This window comes from Bubalus bubalis, chromosome 6 (genome assembly GCF_019923935.1).
Source record: "Bubalus bubalis isolate 160015118507 breed Murrah chromosome 6, NDDB_SH_1, whole genome shotgun sequence".
Lineage (NCBI taxonomy): Eukaryota > Metazoa > Chordata > Mammalia > Artiodactyla > Bovidae > Bubalus > Bubalus bubalis.
The window spans coordinates 101,450,191-101,476,663 of record NC_059162.1 but is presented as its reverse complement, the minus strand read 5'-3'; the positions used below and the strand labels follow the sequence as shown (position 1 = coordinate 101,476,663).

Genomic DNA, 26,473 nt, shown 5'->3' with positions numbered 1-26,473 from the left:
AGGCCTAAAGGACCTCAGACACAACCTGAGGTCCCCTGCCTAAAACGCTCGGCATGGCAACACACTGTATAGTGATCTCCTGGAGCCAGCGAGGAACGGGGCTGGAGCACACAAAGCAGGAACCCACGAGATGGGTGGAGAGAACAGTGCGAGGAGCAGGAACCATGACAAGGAAGACGGCGAGAACCTGGCGCATGTCAACATTCTAGAACCTCATCCCATCTCCGCCTCCTTCTGCTAGGATGTCTTGGCCACAGCATGCCTGAGCACAAAGGGTCAGAGGGACTGCCAGAGCAAATTCGCTCCCAGCCCCATGTGGGGCACACTTACTCTAAGAAGTTATTCGCTGTTTACTGAAACCCTAATTTAACTGGCATCCTATGTTTTTATTGCTAAATCGGCTACTCGGTGCTGGGGGCAGCATCTCAAGCTATGGCTGGGCACAGTTCAGGGCACAACAGCAAACGGGAGCTCAGAAGACAGGATGCCAAGGGAGGGAATCAGGACTAAGCCAGCAGAGGGCCCCTGTGTATCCCTAGATTCTGGGTTCGAATCCAAACTCCATCACTGGACAACTGTGTGAACATGAGCAGATTACTGTACTTTATTTAACCTCTCTGTGTTTCAGATTCTTCTCTAAAATGGGAATAATAATGATAATTATAGCAACTACTTCCCTCAAAGAGTTGTTAAAAAGATGAAATGAGTTTTTATTTGTGAAGTGCTTAAAACAGTGGCTGGGTTAGTTATTAGTAGTAGTATTGGTAGTGTTATTCCAATAGTATCCAATGATAATATTGTTATTCCAACAGAAATACTCTGCTATCCCCCAACTCCCATTCCTTGTCCCAGACACAGCCCACAGAGTCCCCTGGACCCACAGACAGGGTGACCTTGGCCCACGGGAAACGCCCCACCCCAGATACAGATTCCCTTCTCCCCACCAGCAGGGCTCCTGCAGCTCCCTCCCCTCCCCCCAGACAGGGCCCTCTTAGCCTCAACTCCAAAGTGACCCCTTCTTCCAGCCGCCCCCCCCACACAACCCCCCTCCACCCCACCGAGGTGCCTGGAGGTGCCACAGGGCTGATGGTGAAGGATGACGGTGGTTCCACAATAAGGGGAAAAGGCAATTTCATCTTGATTAGCAGGCGATTTCTCTCTCCGTAATAAGCGCGCTCCAAATAATTAGCGTGTTTTACGTAATAATGAAATTACAGAAATGCAGTCCACTTATTCAAACAACTCACCATTACCATATTTTTAAATATTAGACTTAATTAGAGTTTATCACTTCAGAGAAGTATGCGGACCGAAGATGTTTTTAAAAAAATCCTCATAAAGTGTTTATTAAGCGCTGGTAAAGCTGGGATAATGATGTGTTTGGAAATTAAGGCAATCAAACACTTACCGCCGCTCCTGGAGGCCGGGCATGGAAATGAGGCCATTACACGCCCATTACCCGCCAGCTCGCAGCCACTTGGGGGGCGGGGAGAGGATGCGCCTGGCCGAGAGGGCACAGTGCCTGGAAACGCCTGTGCCAACAGCCCGAGACAGCCTGACCAGTAAGCACACAATCACTTATAGGCCACTGACATGTGGCCACCAGGAGCCTGACTCAGACTTGGCCAGGCAGGTGACGGGACAGGTCCCAAATGCCAAAGGCACCCAAGACTAACCTGGGTCCAGGCTCCCAGGCCTGGCAGGACACGTCAACTCCACTCAAACCCCAGTGCAGTGCGGGGACAGGAGCCCGATCGGGCAGCCAGAGAGGTCAATGAAACAGGTGGGAGCTGAGGACGCTGCGGACCCAAGTGTCCTCTCCCAATTCTAGGCCACACGGGAAGGGGAGCTGGCATGGTAGAGGGGGCTCTAGGAGGAAGCTGGGGGACTGAGTCAGGGGCCAGGCTCAGGAACACACCTGGGGACAGACCCGGACTGGGCAAAGTAGGCAAGAAGGGTGGCGGGAGAGAGGGGCGGGTGGCTCCAGGCCCCATTTATCCCAGTGAATAACTAATTCCAGAATTTATAGTGCTGGGTTTTTGTTCTGTGGCCATTTATATCTGCGAGGGGAGGAAATGAAGAGGCAGCGCGGACGCCACATCTTTCTGTGTTATTGCTTGTCTGCCATTTGCAAATCATTATTAATTGTGGGCCCTGGTGGCGGGCCGGGTGGGGGCCGGGCCGGGTACATCCACATAGCTCTTCATCAAGGACCCCAGCCGCTGCCCCAGAGAGCCAATTACCCCGCCCTGATTGGGATCAGATAAAGAGGGAATTTTTACAAATTAGGGAATAAATAGAATTTCCACACAGGGCGCGGGCAGGACCTGAGAGGCTGTAATGAAAAACCATCCGTCACCATCAGCGCGGGCTGGGCACGCAGCCCCGGCACTCCCTCCCTGTGTGGGCCCGCCCTAACACTCAGGGGCCCAGGCATGCAGGTCTAAGGACACCCCAAAGCCCTCCAAGGCCTGGAAGCAGGGAGAGGAGTTCCCACTGGGGCGCGTGTACACCCTCCGGGCTCAGCTCTGACACTATCCCTGTCGCCTCATCCTTTCCCTGTCTGCCTCTCCCTCAGGGTCTTGACAGGAGGAGACTGAGGCAGACCTGAGTTGGGGACCACGGGGCAGGGACCACATCCATGCCCCTCCAGCTATGGCAGCCCAAGGGCAGGGCCCCAGCCCCGTGGACCAGTCGCTCTGGGCTCCCATTAGCGCTCCTCCCCTTGGATCATTAAATATGTATATCTTATTACACGCCTTGTTAGAGTATCGAGCTCTATTGACTGATGATAAATCCTGAGCCTCGTCCTGGCCATAAATTTATCTGGAGATGATGAAGACTCAATAATCTAGTCAGGCAGATAATATCATCGGGCCTTAAAAAAGATCATTACATTATATGTCAGAATTAAAAGTGAAATACACCGTAGTAACAGGGCGGCTGCTCTGGCCATTACAACGGGTGCCCGCCTCCCCCCACTCGTCCCCGGCCAAGACCCCACTGGGGTAGAGGGGCCAAGAAGCCTCACCTTCCTCTTGGCTCTGGACGCCAGGGCTAAAAGTGCTTGATAACCTAAGGCCAAGTGAAGAGGATCTGGTGTGGGAGGGGAGCAGGGAAGAAGTGGCCACTAAGAACTGCAGAGCACACCCGCCATGCCTGGCAGCCTCTTCTGCCTCAACCAAACCCCCACCTTCGCCTGTCCCTAGGGGTCTCCTGTGGAACTGTCTTCTGGGGGCCCTGGAGTGGCTCCACTGGGAAGGTGATGGGGCTTCACCTCCTTCCAGAATGGCCTGACCAATGAGGGCAGATTCTTTCCAAAATGGACACCCAGGATACAGAGAGGTTAGGCTTGTCTGCATGCCCCAGGCACCTGTGACCTGGCCCCAGACCCACGGCCAGCAGCCTATCTGAGATCTGTCCTGTGAGCATGCGCTATCAACACAGACCATGGCCACCTCCCTCCCGGGAGCCCTGCCTGTCACGGCCTCTGCATCCTGTCATTTGAGAACCTTGCTGCCAGCTTCTTAGTGTTTGCCGTCGGCAGGAACAACCATCTCCATTATGTCTTATTTTCACCCATTTCCACAGTCACACCCTCCACCTTGTTAACCTCCTCCACTGTTCTTCCTTTGAAATACTAAATTCATACATCCCTAGTTACTGACAGTAATACCTTTTTCTTTCCCCTCACTGGAACCTCAAAACCATTTCGATCTCTCATCTCTCCAGGTACATCCCCCTCCTGGTCTCCACCTTTCTCCTCTGTTCACTGTTGACTGGTTATCCAACAGCCACTCGCTCCCTCTCTGCAGAGCTAATGGAGCCCGCTGACCCACTCCCTTCACTGACCCAGGGGGAACCCCCAGGGTCTGAACCATTTGTGGGGATCCTAACCCCTTGCCAGTCATGGGTTTAGGAGCGGCCAAGCATTCTGGCTACTGGGATATGATGGTAAGTTTGCTGAAAGACCTTCAAGGAAAATTTATTGACTTAAGAAGAGAAGCATGCGGGGGAAATAGTCCTTTATATTCTGGCTGGACGTTTTCATGTCTGTACATCATGTCTGGGACCAAAGAAGCCATCTCCCAGCCTTGAGGGCAGTTAGTCTGTGAAGAACATGCTGAAGATAGAAGAACAGAAAAATGAAAAAAACATACAAACAAACAAAAAAAACCTGGGTCCTTGATGACACTGCTGAGATGCTAAATGAACCAACCCTACGATAACCTTACCTCTCTGGTGACGTAATAAACCCTCTTATTGTTTAAGATTTAAATTGGGTTTTCTTTTTCTTGTAGCCAAAAGCATAGTAACTGATACAGAATGTAAAGGCAGGAAACAGAGTGAGAAAATAAATCGGGGGAGGCAAGGGCAGCAAGGGCACTATTTGAGCTAGGGAATTGGTAACCCCTGTTCTCTTAAAATATTTGCTCAAACTGTTTTCCTGCTATATCTCAGGATACAGGCCATGTTACCATAAAGGCTAAAAAAAGTCAAGCTTAGATGGGAACCCAGGAGAAAACAGAGGGAAGAAAATACAACTTTACTGAGAAAGGATTTTTGTGTATGTGACGTGCAATTTAAGTAGACTTTTTTAAAGTCCCACAGCAACACAAAGTCAACAGACTCACTCATGGTTTATTCTTTCTCCCCTGCCCTTCTTAGCAATGTCACTTCCAATTCCTAGATTATCTCATGGTCCAAAATGGCTGCTGACGCTCCAACCATCACATCCACATTTTAGGAAAGAGGAAGAAGGAAAAAAGCAAGACTAACATACTTTCCAGCTGAGTCATTTCCCTTTCAGTATTGCTCCTGAAAGGGACAAGTGTGTTCAGTGTGTTCAGTCCCACACACTTTTCTTTTTATCTCACTAGCCAGAACTCAGAGATATAAACATCTAGTTGTATGAGAAACTTAAAAAAAAAAAAGTAGCATTTACCTGGGTACACTATGTTGCCCCTAATTATCCAGGGGCTCTATTTAATGAGGAAGAAGGTAAATGGCTATTGGGTACATACCAAGTAGTTTTGGTCCAGGCAACGTAAATTATACACCCCACTTTGGAGCCTGGATTCCACAGTCCATCATCTCAGTCCTTTCTTGCCAGTAGTTTCAACTCTCTTGCTCCTTTTTCCTCCCATCACCCTCGCCTGGAAAAACCAAACTCTGCCTCCTTTAAGCTTACATCTGGGCTGAGTGTGACTAGAGAAAATAGTAACCTTACAGGTTCATGTGACTCATAAAATCAGTCATCAACCTCACCTGGGTGGGTAAACACCACCCATTTTCTATGTGCCTGATCAGTGTGCATGCTCTTTTTTTCCTTAGTGACAATTTCACGTTTTCTCTACTTTCTACAACTCTTTAACCCCTACCCCCAACATCACCCCTGACTGCCTCACCCACGCAATCTTGTCTCCTGCTTCACAGGAAACACAGAAGCCAGCCCCCTGCACCTGGGCCGGTCCTTGCCTTTCATCCTGATACAGCAGAGGAACTGTCCTGAGGTTACTTCTGAAGCCCACCCTCTCCCCAACTCTACCTGGCTTCTGGAGTCTACCCTGACTGCTTTTCAGGGGTCTTACATTGTGAGTAACCCCCTTTCTCTGTGATATAGCTTCAGTGGGCTGACTCAGGCCTTGAGACTCTTCTCTGGGTTTCAGTGACACCACCCTTTCTCCCCTCTCCTCCTCCAGCCCCCCGTCCACGCTGCCTTTTCTCCTGACCGTGGTCACTGGCCTTCCTCCCTTTTGACTCTCTGCACTCTCCCTCAGCAAACGTACCTGCCCCTAAGCTTTACTTACCACCTATCTTCTAATAGTTTCTCAACCTGCACACCTACTACTATTCTCTTGGTCCAGGCGTCAACCTCTCTCGACCAGGTGACATCACTGCCCCCTCTCCACCTCCTCCTCCATGGTGTCCTTCTAAGCCATACATCTGGTCATTTCACTCCCTCTTAAACCCCTTCAATGCTCCTGGAACAGAAAGGACATCAGTGGAAATGTCGTGAAACTGAAATAAGGCCTTCTGTTTAGTAAGCAGTAAGGGACCAATGCTGACGGCCTGGCGCTGACGGCTGCACCGTGACTGGGCAGGAGGCTAACACCAGGGAAAGCTGGGTAAGAACAGCTTCTGCAACAGAAAACCAGTTCCAAGTAAAAAGTTTAAGAGTTCATAATTCAAGCAACAGACACCCACCACCACCACCACTTTCAACAAAGCCTCATTGCTCTAAGGACAGTGTCCAAACTCCTACACTCAGTTCCGGGGATCTACCCAGGGTCCCTCTCGGGCCTCATCTTTCCTACACTCCTGTCGGACTGTGGAATTCAGCCTCTTCTCCCTCTTGGCTTTTCCACATGCTCTTCCTTCTGCCTGGGAAGCTCTTCCCCCACTGCTCAGCCATCCTGAGGGATAAAAGTTTGCTGCGGTTTCCTGAGGCCCTTGCCTGCACCCCCATGTTGACATTAGGAACCCCTTCTGTGTGTTCCCACAGCACCCACTGTTCCTCCATGTGACTGCCTCTGTCACCCCCTGCTGGACCACAAATCCCTTGAGGGCACTCCTGTTATCTCCACAGAAGCCCTCAGTAAATACCTAATAAGTGGAGGAAAGGAAGGACTGGAAGAAAAGTAAGAGGGAAGGATGGGGGGACAAGATCACATGAGCCTACTCTAGCCCTGATACCTGCCGCCTGCAGCCCAGACAGGCCCCAGCCCCAATCCTGCCCCAGGTTCCCACGTGCTGGCAGCTTCGGCTCCTTTCCCACCTCCACTCGTTCAAGTATCTTTATTTCCCCAAGATCTCCTGTGCCAGGAGACAGGTTGGGACCTGAGCTCTCATTGACCTGGCCAGCCCGTCCTGAATCAAGACATCTAGGGGCAGAAGGAGCAGTGTTGGGGCTCCGTAGTCCCTGCCAGTGATGCCCTGGAGAAGGGCCTGACTTAAGCCTGGGGACTCTGGGAGGGGGGGCTGCCCTCCCTAAGCCCAGTCCCACCTGGTAAATATTTCATCCTCAAGCTGCTCAGCTAATCCCTATTAATTTCAATACCGCCGCCTTGCCTGGCTCAGCTCCCAATGCATTATTTATCCCCTTTGTTTGTTTGTCGCTAACAGGTGGGCCCCAGCGGAGGCGCTGACTGGGGACAAGCCCACTCCATCACAGTGTGGCTGTGAATTAATCATGAGGACTAATGGGAACCACCTCAGCTCCAGGCACTTCCCTAGCCCCCTCCCCCTGCCCTGGCACCCAGGGGTGGGCCTGAGCTGTCTCAGCACAGTTTAACTCAATTCAAAACAACACATTTGATCCACTATCTACCCACAGGAATCAGACACTATGTTCTGCTTTGGGGACACAAGCTGAACAAAAGAGACATAAATTCCTGCCCTCAGGGAACTTTCAATCTAGTGCGGGGGAGGGGGAGAAGGGGGCATTTAACAACTTCTTAATGAGGACTATGACTGCATGCTCCAAAGGTCGAGTGTGCAGGGGAGGGGACCTGACCAAGGCTAGGAGTCAAGGACTCTTCCTTGAACAGCAAACTGAGCTGGGCTCCGAAGGATGCTGCTGCTAAGTCGCTTCAGTCGTGTCCGACTCTGTGCGACCCCATAGATGGCAGCCCACCAGGCTCCCCCGTCCCTGGGATTCTCTAGGCAAGAACACTGGAGTGGGCTGCCATTTCCTTCTCCAATGCATGAAAGTGAAAAGTGAAAGTGAAGTCGCTCAGTCGTGTCCGAGCAGACTGAATTAGGCTAAGGGTGGGAATGGGGGCTCCCAAGGAAAATAAAGCCAGGTGGGAAAGCCCTGAGGTGAATGAAGGCATGGCAGCTTCCAGAGAATGAGGGAGGGCGCTGTGTGCTGCAGTACAGGGGGCATGAGGAGAGAGGCTTCAGAAGGGGCCCCTACATCAACAAGGCCCAGCCTGGGTACGCTCCTCTCCCTAAGTGACCAGCATTTGTCCCAGGAGATTAGCACAGAGTCCTCCCAACGCCTGGATACAAGCACACACTCACACCACCTCTGCTGACTTGAGCAGTGTCTGAACTGCTTGCCCTTTGTGCCCGTGGCACTGGACAAGTGGTCAAGACTATAAGCCTTCAACTGCACAGATCAGGAAATCCAGGTGAGCTTTGGCCTGGAGGACTCTGAGGAGGCCAGTGCAGGCCTCTGAATGTCCGGAAGCTTAGGTGTGGCAGGCCAGGGCTGGGAACACTGACTGGCCTCAGCCACCATGCTCACATCACCTCCCAGGAAGGAAGTGGCCCCATCTCTGAAAACTCAGCACCAGACTGGGCACCCAGAAGATCCCAGCAAACACCTTCTGAATGAATCACTGCACAAAAGTGAATGCCCACCATCTCCCACAAAGATCTTTCCCCAGACACTCCCCTCAAAAGTTTCCCAGAGATTTATATAGATAAACGAGCTAACTCATAGTCAGGGTGGTACAATACTTTCATGGTAAGCCTCACAGGTAGGAACCATCATCAATCCTACTTTAAAGAGGAAGAAACAGAGGCCCTGGAAGGTGAATGACTTACCCAGGACCACAAAACCTGAAATGATGGGTATAATCAGAATGAGGTCAGCATGGCTCCAGGCTCCTGGCAGGTCCATAGATCTGCCCCTTCTATGGAGGGATTTCCCCCAGGAATCTCCCTTAGTGACTCCAGGGACCCCCAATCTTGAGAGCAATCCTAAAAGGGACCTTGTTTATGAACCAAATGTAGCTCTGCCAGGGCAAAGACCTCACAGTGCACATGGTTGGGGGCTTTAATTCTATTCAAAGTGGCCACTTTGAAAATCCATATGTCTCCAGGCTCTCCGTACATCACGGTGTCAAGTCATGGAGCAGTGGCATCCATCAGCAGCTCCCAACGCCAGGGCCTGGGTGCCCGTATGCCTGATCCCACCCCATGTGCCTGTCCTAACTAGGGGCTGCTCTGGCAGCATTACCCACGCTGTGAGAAGGCTCAGGCTAGCCTGCCTGCTTGACCCAGCCTCACCCCTGACCCAAACACCTCCTCTATCCCGCTCAGTCTCTGTTTTCTTGGAGCTAGGCAGCCAGCATGGAGGCAGCCTCGATAACTCGCTAACGTGCTGCCCATGCTGTTCTTAAAAATTTATGACTGTGCAACATGAAAAATCCGGCTGAGGAGCCGTCATTAGCAGCGCTGCCTCCCTCCCCCACCAGAGCCGCCCTCGTAAATTGAGATTTATGGCTGCAGCAGGCAGGGCGGGGGCGCGTGCAGACGATGAGGATGTTGTGGGGGAGACAGGAGAGACCGATGAGTCCGCGGTGGGGCCGGTGGCTCCCCCCTGCGGCAGCTCCGGTTCATCGCAGTCTGCGGAGATACCTACCGAGAGCTGCGTCTGGCCTGGGGTGTCAGCCGTGAGCGGAGGCTGATTCCCTTTAGCCGCCGCTCTGGAGGGGGCGGAGCCTATCTATGTCAATCACTGGCTCCTTGAGGTCTTGGGCCATATCCTGAGGTCCAGGTGCCAGCAAGCGAGGGTCTCTTAGAAGGATGACTTGGGGAGGGGGAAGGTTGGACCGAGGGAGGAGGCATCATCTTTGTTGGGGTCACTGGGTCTGGGGCCCCCCGCCCCCCACTGTCCGTTTCTCCAACCAGAGGCTTCTAGGCTGGGCTGTGACTGTGCTATGCCAACCAGAGAATAGAAGGGAAGGGAGGGAGGGAGAAGGATGTCAGGAACCCTTCCGAATTCCCTCTCTTGCTGATAAGAAAGGCCTGAGGAGAGGATGTTACAGGCGGGACGGCAAGGATGCCATCAGTCTCAGAGCCTCCCCAACCAGAGCCAGGCTGGGGCTGAGAAGAGGAGGTGAGACCGCGAGCCCGCACCCCCACCCCCCCGCCGCAGGCCCTCCCTATTACCTCCCCTCCGCCTACCCCCCTGCTCACTTAGCCCTGTCAGCCAGGCCATTATGAAATTGGGGTTTCATTTACAGACTAATTAAACATTACAGCTTGTTCACAATTACAACGCGGGGATGAGGGAGTAACTAATTACGGAAGAAATGAGCTAACATTTATCTCTGCTCCCACCTCCCTCTCCCCCCACTCAGTCCGGCTTCCTCCCGCTCTCTGGTCAGTACCAGCTCTCAAGGCTTATTACCTAGGATGGGGGACTGGAAGGGCCCGATACCCACCCACCCCAGACACAAGGTCAGGCTATTCCCAGCCACCCCGGGGGAGGGGCTTAGTTCCCAGGGCCCTGCCGCCACACTCAGGGCTTTTGCACAGGACCCTGTGGGTGACGGGACCCTGTGATGGTACGTGTGGCCATATGAGGGTGGGGTCTTTGCTGTTTGAGTATGACAGCACTGTGGAGCCACGTGACTCTGTGCATCTTCATCTTTGGGGCAAGGTGTGGGGCTACAGATGATGGTTTCTGTGATGCAGTATGAAGACGGATGATCCATGCCCTGACCCCCAAGCCCCCAGGGCAGTACAGGAAAGAACCAGGAGGCTGCAGGAGGTGATGGTCTAAGTGGGCCCCAGGACCAAATTCCCCACTGGGCGACCTTTTTCAGTCAGCCAGAAGCAAGAGAGGCGGCGGGTGACCCTGCCCTGGGGCTCAGCTCGTCCCAGTCCACCAGCTGGCCTTGGCTTCTGGCCAGATTTGCACCCCCCAGGGCCCAAGGAGCCTCCTGAGGGTCCTGGGGTGCCCCCTGTGGGCAAGAGTCCTGGGGTCTGGCTGGCTTGCCGCAGAGTTTAATAATAGTAACAGTGAGAGTAAGCGTTTCCATCCTTCCTGCCTTTGGGCAGAAGAAGAAAGGAAAGAGGAGGGAGAGGAGGGAGTGGAGGGAGCGGGCTGAAGGGAGGCTTTGAGGCCTCAGAACTCACATCAAACGGCCGGATCTGGGCCTAATTGTCTGACCCCTGCCCCTGCCTTCAATCAGCTCTGCGGCTCCCCGCCCGCCCCTCGCCTAACTAGCAGCCATGTTCTCCTCATTAGGACAAGCTCCCCTTGCACACGTGTCCCCGGACATGTCCCCAGCACTCCCAGCTCCCAACCCTGCCTGGTGGGAGGGTACAGCGGGGACCCAGTTTTGGAGGGGCTCCTGGGACACCTGTACCCTCGGCCACAGCTGGCTGGCCTGAGCGGCTCAGCACCTCTCCCTGAGCGGCGGGGCCCCGGAGGCCACGTGCTGTGACCCGTCCCTGGGCTGGCTCAGCCGCTGTGTGCATTCTGTCCTCTGTGTGCCCTTCTTGTTACAGCCCAACTGTCTCAGACACATAGCTCCTGAGGGTGAGCTGTGTTTGAATCCCGTCCCCTTGGGGCTGGTTCAGCCTGGCAGGGGGTCTGCTGTGGGCCAGGGTCTGCGTTCAGAGGCCAGGAGCTGAAGGACTTTGTCGGCCTACTGTGCATGGATGGTTCCCTTAAGCAGATCCAGGCACGGCGCTGTGTGAGCGTCTGGGGCTGGTGGCACGGCAGGGAGGCAGGGGAGCTGGGTGGTGAAGAGCTCTGACCCTAGAGAGACGTGTGTTTGAACCGCAGCTCTCCCACCTCCTTGCTCTGCTGCCCTGGGTGTGTGACAGCCTTCCTCAGCTGCCTTAAATACGATATAGGTGACAGCCCCAACCTCACAGGGCTTGAGGGCTCACTGAGGTAACAGGTGGAGAGTCCTCTACTACAGCTGGCACCAGCAAACCTTATGAAAGGATACAGGTGGGGACGGTGGACTCGGAGCAGGACAAACTCCCTTCTCCACAGGCCTCACTTTGCCCAGCTGGGTCAAAAATGTCAGGGACAGAAAGAGCTGTAAGGAAGGGTTCAGAGCCCTGGAGAAAAAAGAGCAGCTCCCAGGGGACCCAGCTGATCCCAGGGGCAGGAGCTCTGATGCTGGAGCCACAGTTTGGGGGCAGGGATGTCACACAGCACTGTCAGGTGGGAGGGCAGGGGCCCAGCTTAAGGATTGTCAGGTGGCATTGAGGTCAGATGAGGCAGGTTAGTAGGGCTGGTCCATGAGAGAGAGATCATCCCTTGAGTACTGTACGCTTGGGAGGAGGGGGTGCTAGGAACACCACGGGAATGCAGGCTCTCTGGGTCACTCTAGGTACTCATTCTCAAGGTACCAGACCTGTACGGGACTGGGGGAAGGGCTGGACTGGCCTGGGCCTTGACATTGTCTCTCACCTTAAACCAGTGGTAATGATTTGCAAATATTGATGGAAACGCAAACTACAGAGATTGTGTTTTTCGGGGAGTGAAGGTGGGGAGAGGGGATAAGGAGAAAAATAAACTGAAATGAAGTCCGGTTATCTCCCATCTGTGGCTGCTCCTAATCCCCCAGCCCAAAGGAATCCAATGCAGCCCCTTATCTGCCCTGTCAATCACTCCATCACCGCCCAGTGTTTGGTGGGCACCGCACGCCCTCGCACACACTCAAGCACATGCTCACACATGTACACGCTCACTCCACGACTCTTGCTCCGACACTCCCGCCCACCCCAGCCCATTACTCCTCTGAGTAGGAGCAGCCAGCACGCAGGTCCTGCCAGATGGATGCAATTTGCATAATATCAGCAGCGGAGGCTGCAAGATCACCAGGGGTCAGGGCGCTGACATCCCCGCACAGTCTATCTGCAAGTGCTAATTTGGCCGGCATTGATCTGTCTTTCTGATTTCTTTGTCATTTACGTCTGTGATGGTTTGACAGGAGATAGAGAGAGAGACAAGGGGAGGCCAAGCCGGGCCTGGGGCTAGGGAGGTAGGGAAACAAAGATTGTACTTCCCAGTGCATCATACACACACAACACACACAGACAGACACCAGAACCTCCTCCACCTATCCGCCACTCTATTCATCCATCCATCCATTTCTCCATCTCTTGTAACTGGCAAGGGCCAGTTCCTCAGATGTTCCTGGGCTCCGAGTGCGCCCGTCCAGGGAGGAAGGTGTGAACAGCCCCGAGCACTATGCAGCAGCCCAGTGGAGGCCCTGTGGATGCCTAGAGACTTCTCGTGGTCAGCCACCACCCCTGGCTCATCATTTTCTCTGGGACACTCTAGAAAGAAATGGATGGGGTCAGGGGAGAGGGGGAAGTGGGGTGGTAGTGCTGGGGAAACACACACTCCAGCTGTCTCTCCCCGCTCCTCATAAGGGAGCTGTGCTGACTTCTCCCCTCCCAGCCTCCCTGCCCTGAGGATGGCCAAAGCCAGGAGTGGGGGGCGACACACCCCTCTGCCTCTCCAGGATGGCCAGGAACAGGTCTATCAGGTCGCAGAGGCCTCACCTCAACACTTCACCATGCTCAGGTCATCCGAAGAAGCCCAGACTGGGCTCTGACTGATTCTGAAGCCCTCCAGCTCAGCCAGCAAGTCCCAGGTCAGATCTACATCCTCCCTGCTGGGCCCTTGGCCAGAGTCCCCACGTTCTGAGATGTAGGAGATGTCATGGGGTGGGGAGGGGGGGAGAAGATGGGAACTCTGGGAAGGAAGAGCCCACTGTAGAGAAGTGGACATGGTCACTCTGTCAAGGGAGGAAAAGGGGCTGGAGCCTTCCAGGAGTGACCCCTCCACCAATGGCTCTGTCCCTGTCCCACCTCTTGCCCTCGCCCAGGGTAGCAGGAGCAGGGTGATCAGAAGGAACTCCCTGCTGGGCAAGGTGGGGGCGGGTGCTGGCGTTTGGTGTGTGCTAATCCCCGGCCTGAGGTCTTCAGAGGGACCGGGGAACTTCAAGGAGGGGAAGGCAGAGCTGTACTGCAGACGAGCTCATTAGCCAGCACCCCCACCCCCCCACGAGGAGGAGGGCGGGCGGCCCAGGGAGCTTGGCGGCGGAGGCGGCAGAGAAAAGGCTGTCACTGTCCTTTCTTCCTTTTGGTACAAGCATCTCCCCGAACCGACGATTCTCCTGCAGTGACATCTCTCACGGGCGCTAATGAGATCTGTGTCACAGAGCTAATGCGCTCTGACTGGACTCTGATAGACACCCCACTCCATCAGGGGAGCCTACAGGCTGGCACTGCCCCCCAGGGCCGGGCCCCACCCAGCCACCTGCCAGCCCAGCTCTCTTGCCAAACTGTGCTGGGCAGCAAGCTCCTGAGAGGGCTCACCCGGTGACTTGCCATCCCATCTCACCTGGAGCCTGTGGAATCCCTGGTTCCTGGGCAGAGGAGCTAAGCAGCCAGGGCAGGACCACCCAGCTGGGCACCAGGGAAGGTTTCGATTGTTCGCCCCACCTGTGACGCCGGCAGTCTGCAGGGCCTCCATGTCCCAACAACAGGGGAGATTTTACTGAGGTTTCCTGTGTGGATTTCCAACAAGAAACAAGGGAAGGAGGCCCAGGCCGTGCCCTTAGGGAGGTCAAGTATGTAGGGCCTGATCATTACCTCTAACTGGGGCCTAGGGATGTATTCTGTGCGCTCACACTGGGAGGGCTAGGCAAGACCCCCAGAGGGGTGGCCCTTAGAAGATGCGTAGGATCTCCTGGATGGAAGGCAAACAGAAATCACTGTGTAGGGCTGTCGGTTTAGGAGGAGGCTGGAAACCAAGGGGCGGGGCCCTGGCTCCCAGGGCGACTGTGCCAGGGTGGCCACGCCCCTTCCCCTTTCTTTCTCACCTGCTGCTACCAAAGCTTTGCCAAGACCTGTGGGTTTTATGTGACACTGAGAGAAACGCCAAATGTAAGCTTGTTTTTTTCCTCACTGTCTCTGCTGGCGGCACAAAGCCCAACACCAAAAAAGTGCTCCTAATTCAGCACGGTGGTAAGAATGCAGACTTTGTGCTCAGATGGTCCTGAGAGTGAATCCTCGCTCCTTTGTCTGACTGCCTGTGTGACTGCAAGTAAGTTACTCATCTGAGCCTCAGGCCCCCAATCTGTAAAATGGGGATGACAATGGCTGCCTTCATCAGACTGTATGAAACCTAAATGAGTTAATACAAAGCGCCCCAAATAATGTGAATGTGCTGTGCTGACCACTTGCTGATATGAAAGAAGGCCCACTCAGCAGTCCCCCATGGAGGCTGCCCAAGTCAAGAACGCTAGCGGAACCCACTGACACAGCCAGTCAGCAGTTCTGCAAATGTGTAGTCCCCCTCACCTGCAACCTCCTCCATGCCACCCTGCTCCCCAGGGTCCCGAGGCTGAATCCACTCCCCCAGGAAGAAGTGTCTCTCCCTGACCACGAGGCCACACTGACAGCCACTGAGTCCCCTCTCTGGTAGGCGTTCCATCCCCGATGCTCCCCCTACTGCAGTCCCCAGGGCCAAGCCCTCTCCCCATCCTGGTGACGGAGGTCAGTGGGGCAGGACCAATGCAGGTTTAGCACCTACCACAGCTCCTGAGACACAGCAGGTGCAAGGTAGCCGTTCACCACCTCCTTCCCCATGCCCATGGCCAGCTGGCTGGCCCTGAATTAACCACCACCTCCCACATACCTTACTGCATGCATCCCTCACCTACCCTCCCCATTGCCCCCTCCACTGATTGCCCTGTGGCCTCCCCTTTCATGATTTCTCATTGCTAGTCCTTTCTACACAGACTCTCAGATGGCACTGACTGGAACCAGCTCTGACCAGGTCATTCTACCCAAACACCCCACGGCTCCCCCTCAAACAGCCCAGCCATGCACATCTATCCCAGCGGGCCCCTCCCTTCCACAGCCAAGGTCTCTGTCCTGCCTGGCCGGCCAAACCTCCAGCATACCTGCTCCCTTACTCTGTCAGCACCTCCACCACCCCAGTGCCCAGCAGGAGTCCCCGCCAGGTAAGCCCCACAGCCCTCCCCTGCCACCCATACCTTAAAAGGAGACTCAGGAGATTCCTCCAGGGGCCAGGGTCATCGGAGCTCAGCACACCCTGCCACTCCCCCCAACCCAAGGCATTGCCGGAGAAGCCAGCAGCCCCTGGAGAGGGCTAAGCTATGGGACCTGCAGAGTCCTTACCCAGAGTCACCAAGGCTGCCTCACCCCCCAGCAAGATACATACCACTCCCCACTTGGGGCTGGCAGCTCCTCACACAGTTAATTAGCACCATGTCACTGAGGACCAGCCTGAGTGGCCAGTGACAGGAGCTAACCCCTGACCCCAGGGCTGGGAAACAGTCCACATCAAACTCTTACAGTGCGACCCTTTTAGCACGCACAGTAACTCAGGGCACCGCCAGCTGAAGCTCATTAAAGCTGTCTCTTTGGTGCGAGGGCCATTAACCTCACCGCTCAAAATCTGCACCTCCCCTCCCCGCCTCTCCCAGCCCAATTAATGCCCTGCATCCTCCCTTCCTTCCAAGCACCCTCACCCACTCCTCAGAGCCAGCCAGCAGCTGGTAGGGTAGCCCCCTTCATTCACGAGTACAAGGATCAAATGCCAGGAGCCCCCCATGCCCTGGGCAGAGCAACAGAGGAGGCAGGTCTTGGAGCACCCACTGTGCACCCAGACTGCGCCAGCCATTCCCAACAGCCCAGGGAGGCAGGTGGCACTGCCTCTGGTCTAAGGTCACAGGGCCTGAACTGCTGCTAGCTCCAAAGCCCTGACTTCGCTGCCATCAGCCAGAGCCTCGGGTGGTCCCCTGGGGCCCATCCAGAGGGAAACACCTTCTTCTCTGAAGAAGGAGGGAATACTTCAAGGGTCCCCACCTAGAGCCAACATGGGTGAACAGACAAGAACATCACTGAGTCCCAGGAGGCAGCAAAGATGGGAACAAAGCACCCCTTCCTCTCAGAGACAGCCCCAGGACAGATACGCAGAAGCAGAGCACCCCGCTCAAGGCTGTGTGGGGTGAATTACCCCAGTCCTGCCAGCCCCTCCGTTTCAGGCTGCTCCTCTTTCCCTGGGCCCAGGTTCTCTGGCCCCTCCCTTCCCCAGCACCCTGGCCCTGACTCATCACTCGCTCGCCGTCCGTCCATCCACCAGAGTGTCTGTCGAGCACCTACTTAGAACCAGTGTGTGTAGCGCCCGACTGCCTCACTGATTCTGGACCAGAGCTCTGATCCTGTCTTTATCTCACTCACGGACTTCCTGTCTCCTTAAAACCTCACAAAAAGCCACATTCTCTGACCTGGCATTCAAGGCTGCCTTATTTCCCCATTTATCTTCTAGCCATTTCATTCCCTAACCTAAATGTTCCACTCCAGTCACAGGAAACTACTTGCAGATGTCCAAAATTGTCCTCTCATCACAACAGGCTTCCTCCTGCCCTTGCACTTTGGTATACAGACGGCCTCCCCAAAGTTGAAACCCTTCCCCCAACTGTCTGCCTAGCAAACTCCTATTCATCCTTCAGGGATCCCCTGACTCAAGTCTCATCTTCTCTAGGAAACTTCCTGCTGACTCCGAAGGCCCATCAGCATGATAGGTTTGGGGTCTCCTCTAGGCTGTATAAAACAGCTCCTATGGGAGGGAACAGCAGTTGTGGGGGACTCCCAATTCCCCAGGCCTGATGGCCACTTCCTCTTTCCCCCAGGACCCCAAGAGAACCTTGAGGGCCAATAAAAATGATATGGGGGCATCCTCAAGTAATGAAATGTAAATGAAGAAGAAGAAGCCCTTGGCAACTGAGGGCAGGGAAACCGTCCTTGGGGCAGCCCAGGTGTTTCTGTCCTGACCCTGAGCACCGTGAGTGGAGACTGCCCAGTTCAGTCTCTGCCTCCTCCCAGGAGCTCCCTGAGGACAGGACCATCCGCTCAGCACGCCCAGCCCTAGCAGACACCTGCAGTGTCTGCGGAAAGGATGAGAGGCCAGTCTGCAGCAGGAGACTGGACACCTTTCAGTGTATCTTGCCGGTCCCCTTCCCTGTCACACCTCCACAAAGGTACGCAGGCTCTGCTAATGTGTAACATCACCCGGGAACACCCCTGCTCCTCCCCGCTTGGAACAAAGTCTATGCCTGTCAAGTACCCTGCTTGAAAATATTTGCATGCACACGTGTGCAGACACACACACCAAATAAGATGCACTGAAATGAACAAACACATTTTCTGATGGATATACACACAGGCTGATGGTTGTTTCCACAGACAGGTGCCCTCAGGAAGGTGTACACAGAACACCTTTACCCATACACACATCCCTCAAAAAGACACATTACAGGGACACATACAAACTCCCAGACACACACACAGAGACATGCAGCTTAGGGTGCCATTCACTCCCTCACAGACACACATCCACAATGATATATAAGAAGCCAGCAGAGCCTCCAGTGCTAGAACCAGCCCCCTCCCACGGAGCAATCCCCCTGAGGAGGCACCCCCATCTGGTACCCCAAGTGGCCCCTCCCAGCCCAGGCACCACTCAATGGAGGCTGCTGCTCCTACGGGGGAGTTCAATACCCTGTGGACGGAGCCATCGGTCAGAAGGACCCCGACTAATTAAAAGCTGGTGAGGTTTAAATAATTCATCTCCTTAACTCCCATTGATCGCCCAGTTTAGTGGCCACAGACTTGAAACAATATTAAACAGCCTTCTCCAGCTCCACAGGGGGTGGGTAAGCTGACATGTGCCCACCCCTCTGAGGACATCACCCACCAGAGATGCAACCCAGGGTGGGATCCCTTGGTCTGAATCCAAGGCCACCTGTGATCCACCCAAAGCCCAGACCCCAGCCTCCTCCTGAAAGTTGTTTTGAGAGAACCTTTCCAGCGGTCAGGTTCCACTCTCCCCTCACTCCACCCCTCCTTCCCCGCTCCCCCCAGCTACAGAGAGCACCCTGCTGGAGCACTAAATGAGCCCCAGAACCCCTCTGTGTGCCAGGGGACTGGGGGGTGTGGGCAGGGGACTGACCAAGCTGCCAGGGGATTGTGTGGAGGGACTGACCAATGCCGCTGTGGGGCCGGCCTATGTGTTGCAGGCTGAGGCCCTTGTTCATGTCTAGAAGTCCATTCTTGGGCCAGCAGCCCATGGCGAAGCTGTAAGCCTGGAAGACAGGAGGCAAGAGTGGTTACCAGAGGCCCTGACCCAACCCCATCACTCACCAACACCCTCAGCCCCCCATGTCTTCCTAGCAAGGGCTTATTCTCATCATGCTACTTCATGAGAATCCTCCCTACTTGCTGGGTCCCCTTTCCACCAGAGTCCCTCCAGAAAACCCTTTCCACCTTCAGAGCTCCCTCTCTCCTGGGTGTCTCCCCATCAGAGGTCCCCAGCCCTCATGGGGTGCCCCTCACCAAGCTCCTCTCTAGAGCTTCCATTTATTAAGATCCTCCTTCTTAAGACTCCTCCTCCCACCAGGCATCCCCTTCCATCATGCAACCCCCCAGCCCCCCATCCAGAGTCTCTGGCCCTCTGTTGGGTATTACTGGTCACAAAGACTGGTGGTGGGAGGGAGATATACTGGAGATATATTGGAGATCAATATATCCAGACTTAACTCCAAAGACAGGAAAACTGAAGCAAGAGACGAGGGGGCCAGCCAAATGCCTGTGGTCAAGGTGCTTTTGACCTGGAGGTAGGCCAGACTGTGGAGCTGAGGGCCATATAGGCCTCAACTGAAGAGGAGTAAGGTCACCTGGCCGACTCAAGCAGCTGTGAGGGGAGCACACGAAGAATGTGTGTTTGTGTGTGTGTGTGGTGGGAAGCAGATCTCGCTGAAGGTCAAGTGCTCACTTATGCATATTCAAAGCGGCCACCCATCGATCTGTACTTAATTGTTTTCCTGGGGTTGGGGAAGCAAGCGCTGGGGGCATCGATCTGTTCAGCCCCCAGCACTCCATTGCCCCCCTCTGTCCCCAGGCCACCACCCACCTTCTCCACGGTGGGGGGGCACACATCAAGCAGGGAGAGCACTTCCTCTCACATCCCGTACAGGCATGACAACCAGGTATCACAGATGAGGAAACTGAGGCCCAGAAAGAAGAGACTTACAAGGGTCAGAATGCTATTAAGTGGCCCAACAGGGATTTAATTCCTATTCAGCCTGCCAGCAAGTCCCAGGCTTCTATCAGTGCGCTTGCATAGCTAGCTGACCCTTCAGACAGTACCCATGTCTTCTCCCAAGAAATCTCCAGCACCAGGCTGTCCTTCTCCCAGTGGCAAGAAGGTGACAGGGTGGTTAAGACAGTGATCATTGCAAATGATGTTTGGGTAAGTTCCCAGAAGTTGGATGGTAAGTCCACTGGTGGAACTAAGGTGACTGTTAGCCATGGGCAGGCAGGCACCACAGAGCTCCCGTCCACTACTGGGCCAGGGAAGTCCCCATCCCACCACAGACTGCCTCCCAGCGGAAGAGTGCCCAGCACAGGGTCGGAAGCAGAGCACAGGAGGTTGAACACGCAAGCTGTGCCAGGACCAACGGGCTGAGCAGAGGGCTGCAGGAAGATCTTGGGGATCTTGATTCCCTCCCAGCTGCAGGAATCAAGTGTCAGCCCTGTGGGCCCTGAGAGGCCAGGAGAGAGTGCACCTCAACCTCAGCTCCCTCCAGAGCCACTTTGCTTGACCACAGAGGTACCAGCCACCACCCAATTTCCCAGCCCACCCTCCCACGCTTCCCCAGGCCACAGCTGTACCCACAAATCGGGGGTTGAGCGCGAGGCTCAAGGACAGGGGAGAGGACGCTGGCTCGGAGTCGGGGCAGAGCTGGGATGCAGGCAGCAGGCAGAGCAGCTGGTGGGCGGTGCACAGCTGCGGGAACTGCTGAGCATGGTCAGGGCCGCGGCTGGAGCGCAGTGAGCCAGAGAGCAGTGGCGGGCCGCCTTTCAAGTACTTTAAAATCACTTACAAAGGCCGGATTAAACGATCAGAAATTCCATTTAATAGGACAAATAAAGAAATAACAATCTACTCTATCAGCCTGGAGAAGGCGAGCTGGATGGGTTTTCTTTCTTTTTTTTTCCCCCCCTCTAAAAAGGAAAAAGGGAAGGAAGGGGGAAAAAAGAAGGATAATGTGTGTTTACTCAAGCAAAGAAAAAAATATTTAAGTGATGTCAGGGAGAAGATTGCGGTAACTAGTGAAGAATAACACCGTCTACTTTGCTGTCAAATCACACCCGAATTTCAGTAATAGATTCTCGGCTGACACTCAATTCAATTCGAAGGTGATCCTGCTTTATCCCAGCCCATCAAATATTAAACACTTGCATTAGCAGGTGCTGCCGCTTCCCGGCTTAAAGCAGCGGGCGGGCGGCAGGGCTGCAGAGCCCCTCTGCTCTGCGTGCGGCTCGGGGACAGGGCAGCTTGGCGTTATCTGCGCGTCATCCTGAGCCTTATCGCCGCTAAGCGGGAAGACCACTTCAGATAACATTAGGCGCCTGCCCCAATGCGTCACCGTGATTAGATTATTATTATAATGATGACTCCCCAAGATCTTCTGCAGACTGGAAAGTGAGGGGGCAGCAGAGCCCAGGAGGGCCTGGCTGGTCCAGGGCAAGCCGGGGCCCACAGTGGGGAAGCAGGGGTGCCAGGCAAGGCGGCAGCCCGGTCCCGCCTGACGAATGCCTTTCAGGAAGGGCAGTCTAGCTTGTCAGAGCCAGGGCGAGATGAATTGGCGTCTCTGCTGCGGCCGCCAGTGGCATGCCCCACGGTCTACTATTCCCAGATAAGGCGTGCTAACCAATTGCTGCCGTGGCATGGCCTCAGCCAGCACTTCCTCCAGGGGCGCGGGCGGGGGCAGGGAAGGCGCATGCACATGGGTCTGCCAAGCTCCTAATAAGAGGGATTTAATTTTTACAAATGCTGTTTCCAGCGGGGCCTTCACGTAGCAGCCAAAGTCCAAAATGATATTAAAAACGGTTAATTAAAACTGCTCTCCTTCAGCCTGGGCTCTCCCCGCGCTAGAGAACCCTGGCAGGCCTCCTCCAGGTACTGCCACGCACTTCTGCAGAGCCGAACCTTCAGACGTGACCACCTGCCTCGTGGATCCCGCCCGAGGCACAGTCCCAGGGCACAGCACCACAGCTCCCCCCAGCTTCTACTATCTCGGGCACCCCTCGGGCACAGCTAGCAGACAGCAGAGAACACAGGGTTCTTCCACCACCTAAGCTTCTATCGGCATGTTCTGGATCTTGCTCCTGCTGCCCTTCTGGGCCTGTACCTTCAGGCCCACCACCCCCGGCACTCACTGCTAAAGTCCCTACCCCTGCCCAGATACACACACTGTTGAGCACGAGTACACACCCACACAGGCACCAAATTCTCCCTCGGGTGACTCAGCCCATCTTTCCATTCCCCATGCCCCTCCTGACGCCCTCCCTCAGAGATTACATCCATCTGTGAATCTTAGCAGAGCCTTCGCAGGAGCCCAGCTCAGGGCAAGGTGATGTGGGCTGTGTCTCAGAGGTTCTGGCTGAGGGGTCAAGGCTGGCACCAGAGAGCCACCAGAGCAGGAGGATCAGGGACGCTGAACCCTGTGGGTTGCCCACAAGGACACCGGAGACAGACAGGCCCATGCCAGGAGAGCTTCCTGAAGGGAGCGGTACTGGAGGCACCGGAAAGACGACACAGCAAGGATAAAGGAAGGTGACAGGAGCGAGCTGGATGGCACCAGGCAAGGGCTGGGCTGGGCGGCCAACGTGGAGACGTCTTGAGGTGCTGACCGTGCAGTGCTGCCGTCAGCCAAGGGGCCCGAGTACCACCTACAGCCCCCCTTTACTCCTGCCTGCTTCCTATCCCCACTCCCTCTCTCTCTTCTGCCAATCTGTGGGGCATGGGGTAAGGGACCCAAAAGCGTTCTGACCCTGAGCAGTGCTGGGCAGAAATTTGAAAGCTAGAGCCTGTGCCTGAGCCCCTGTCCCATGCTGGTTCCCAATTCTCTGGACGCCACTTCTCCAGCTGCACCTCTCCTAGCTAGTAGGGCCCCCCTGCCCAGCTGAGGGTTCCAGGCCAGAGGGTGGGGCAGGGGGAAGGATGACTAAGGAGTCCTCTCCAGGGCAGGCAGAGTCAGGGTGAAAGATGCTGGGCCTCCCAAGCCACCCACCCCAGCCCTGTGCCAGGCAAGCATGCACACTTCCCTTCCCCTGAGCTGCTGTAATTTCCATGCGCAGGGAAGCAGGTGCCGAGCTGTTCCCGGCTGGCTCTCCCCTCTCGCGGCTCTGCCCGCCTTGGCTGCTGCCCCATTAGCTTAGTGGCCAGCCATCTGCGACGGGCCTGCCGCGCAGCCCTGCTGTAGGCGCGGCGGGTGGCCCCCTGTGTAACAGGGAGCTTTGCCATTAGCGCCTTTAATATTCTGACACCTCAGCACAGCCTGCTATTACATGCAAACGCTGATCGCCCTGTGAAATTACATTGCTGGGCCCGCGAAATGGAATCGTGTATAATCAGCCTCCTCCATGCACTGTCAGTCCCATCACAAACACGGCGCCCGGCGGCTTACGGGGGCTTAGCAGCTGCGACAAGTGTATTGGGTTTAATAGATGAAGTAGCCCTCATCGGCAGCAGCATCAGATCCTTCAAAGAGGAAAGAAGAGGCATTGACAGCTGCTAGGGTGGCTCTGCCCACTGGTTCGCCACCCACCAGGGCCCTGAGAGTCGGGTGGACACAGCGTGGGCAGGGCAGCAGCTGGGGATAGAACCCAGCTCAGACCACAAAGAGAAGCACAAACTTGCAGAAAACCCAGAACTTGAAAGCTGGCAGTGGCACATCTGAGCCATCCAGCCTCCCCACAAGATCACCCTGAGGGGTGGCCTATGGCAGAAGGGCCATTTCCCAAGACGAGGAAACAAATCAAATCACCCGTGTTTCCCATAAACACCCAACAGACAAAGACAGGGAGGTGATACTCTGGAGGATCCAGGGGAGGAAGTCTGACAGACAGAACTACTCTCTAATCTTTTCTTTAACCGGACGACATGTCGATAGTTGGTAAACCAAATACCAAGGCTACAGAGATGCATGAGGATGGTGTACCCAGTAGCCCAGGCCTCATGGAAAGAGTGCATTCAGAAGTTGGTTCCCAATTCTGCCAGTTATTAGCAGTGTAACTTTGGTGATAACCTAGAGGGGTGAGATGGGGTGGGAGGTGGCAGGCAGGTTTAAGAGAGGGGACATGTGTATACCTATGGCTGATTCATGTTAAGATATGGCAGAAACCAACACAACATTATAAAGCAATTATCCCCCAATTACAAATACTTTTTTTTTTTAAGCACACCATAACTTTGGATGAGTCATTGAACCTCTGAGCCTCAACTTCCTGTACTATAAGACGGGATGACAGTTCTTTCTCCCAGGGTATACCTGAGGTCACTCAGGAACACCCAGTCCCACTGCCACCCCCAAATATTCTTTGCCATCACACAAAATGCAGACTGTCTTTGAGAATGCTATCCCTCCTTTTTCCAGGTTCAGCTTAACACTGATTATGGCAGACTGTGTTTTCCAGTGACAGTCGTTAACATTATCTCCAATCTCACATATGCTCTACTTCTGATATGACTCTGATAAACCTGCCGTCAAGAGGGGAGTCTATACCCCTTTGGAACGGGGTGGGCTTCTGTTATAACCTCAACCAAAAGAGTAATGCACAAGTAACGCTGTGTGATTGCAAGGCTATTTCAGAAATGCCAAGGCAGATTCCTCCTCATTTGCTAGAACACTTTCCCTGACCCTTGAGCTGCCTGTAAGAGGTCAGACTGCTCCAAGGCAGCCATGCTGTGAGGAAGCCCAAATCAGTCCAGGAGGAGACACCACGTGGAGAAGCCATGGGACTAGATGGAGAGAGAGAGGTGCCCGGTCAGCCTCCAGCTGCTCCACCCAAACTCTCCTGCGTTCTCCCCTCCTCTGATGTCTTTCCTCACAGTCTCCTGTAGTCTCATCTCGTGTGTGGCTCCTGCATGCTCCCTTCCTGTTTCTGTGCTCTATCGCTCTCCCTGTGTGATCTCCTCAACTCCCTGGTCTGCACCTGTCCAACTTGCACTATTTAAGTGTCAAACAGATATCTTCTATTGCCCACTTGGCATTTCCACCTGGAGTCCACTCAGGAAATTCATTTTCAATAGGGTTAAAGCCCATTTCAACATCTCCTCTCCAAAGTGTTCCCTCTCCTGGGCTCCTCAATCCCAGTGAAAACTCTTACCATCTACCTGGTCTACCAGAGATGCAGGGGGTCAGCCTTGCTCCCTTCTTCTTCCTTACTTCTCCTCAAGTCCTGGGATTGCTGCTTTATGCCCCCTAAGACTCTACTTGAGCAACTCCTTAGCCTATCTAGGGTGCCCTCTGCCTTCTCCCAGTTTTTATCCCTAATGAACACATACTCTTCTTTCAGCATTCAGTTCAAAAGTACCTTCCTTCAACTTCCCTGGTGGTCCAGTGGTTAAGAATCCACCTGCCAATGCAGGGGACATGGGTTCAATCCCTGCTCTGGAAAGACTCCACTTGCTGCAGGGCAACTAAGCCTGCAAACCACAAGAGAAGCCACCACAACGAGAAGCCTGCACACCACAAGTAGAGAGTAGCCTCTGCTCGCTGCAACTCGAGAAAATACGTGCACAGCAATGAAGACTCAGTACAGCCAGAAATTCAGAAAAAAAAAAAATTTAATGTATATACATAAAAAAGTACATTTCTTTACCAAGCCTTCCTGACTCTTCCCTTCCTTAAACACACCCCGACTCTGAGTAGCACCTGGAATATTAGATTTGTTTACACATCTGTTGCCCCATGATGTTGGGAGTCTCTTGGGGTGGGACTGTATCTGCTCTCTCTGAATGGTCTCCACTGAGGGAAGGGCATAACTCTACCAGGCCTCGTTTTCAGAGAGGCTGCCAGTCCTATTCCATCTCCTTCAGGAACCATGGTTGATCACGCCTAGCAGAAGAGCAATTCCGCCCCGTCCCCAGCCATCCTTGGAACTGAGGGCTCAGCTACCTGGGTTAGGAAAGAAGGGGAGATTACTTCTGTCTCCTCCTTTTCTGAACTCTTTGGGCTTATGGATAGCCTTGACTCCATTTCTTCAGGCCAGCAGAGACCTGGGCAACACAGCTATAGCAGCAAAAGGAAGGACACTCCCATCAGGTGACACAAGACCCTCCTTCCTACCCCCAGCTGGTAGTTCTGTGTGTTCAGTGTTCCCTGGCTACCGACACACTTCAGGGGCACCAGAGCTGCTGCTGCCTCTGTCCATCAACAGAACCTGAGTGGGATAATTATCTTCTCTGTGTACTTAACCTTCCTGCTCACTGCCGAACAACAGGACAGCTGCCTCGAGTACATGGGACCACCACCACGGCAAAGGCAGGAGCTGTGCTACAGGTCCAGGACCCACAATTATTTGGAAGACAGCTGCCGGCTCAGTTTGATCCCTTGGGTCCTGAGTCTATTTTTAGGTGGAACGATCTCCCTCATGTTCCCAGAGCCCTTGCTTCTCTGCTGAGTCAGAGAGGACTTGGGGACACTGAGGCTTCTGGGGAGAGAAGCAGGTAAGGAGCATAAGCCCTGCTGCCTGAGCCCCCAGAGAAGAGGCTGGCCTGTCTGGGGCCCCACATACCACCAAGTCAAGGCAGCAGGTCAGCCTGAGCCAGCTGCCCAGGGAGAAAGCCACATTGTGGGTTTTCTTTGTTTTCATTACAATT

At 54.5% G+C, this 26,473-nt stretch overlaps 1 protein-coding gene across 11 annotated transcripts in view; it reads right to left on the bottom strand.

The window, feature by feature from the left end:
• The window catches only part of ERI3 (ERI1 exoribonuclease family member 3), a 130,596-nt gene that overhangs the window by 5,404 nt on the left and 98,719 nt on the right, over positions 1-26,473 (bottom strand). For 7 of the 11 annotated variants that reach the window (XM_044945096.2, XM_044945099.2, XM_044945094.2 and 4 more), the window contains 2 exons: positions 18,788-18,887; positions 3,970-4,123 (listed from right to left, as the gene is read on the bottom strand). The exons of 1 other annotated variant lie outside the window; for it this stretch is intronic. In XM_044945096.2, coding sequence (XP_044801031.2) covers positions 3,975-4,123; positions 18,788-18,887 — 249 coding nt within the window. In that variant the 3' untranslated portion in view covers positions 3,970-3,974. Of the gene's footprint in view, positions 1-3,969; positions 4,124-18,754; positions 18,888-25,420; positions 25,770-26,473 lie in introns of those variants that run through there. 3 more of the 11 variants (XM_006052599.3, XM_006052600.3, XM_044945097.1) reach the window with 3 other exon arrangements.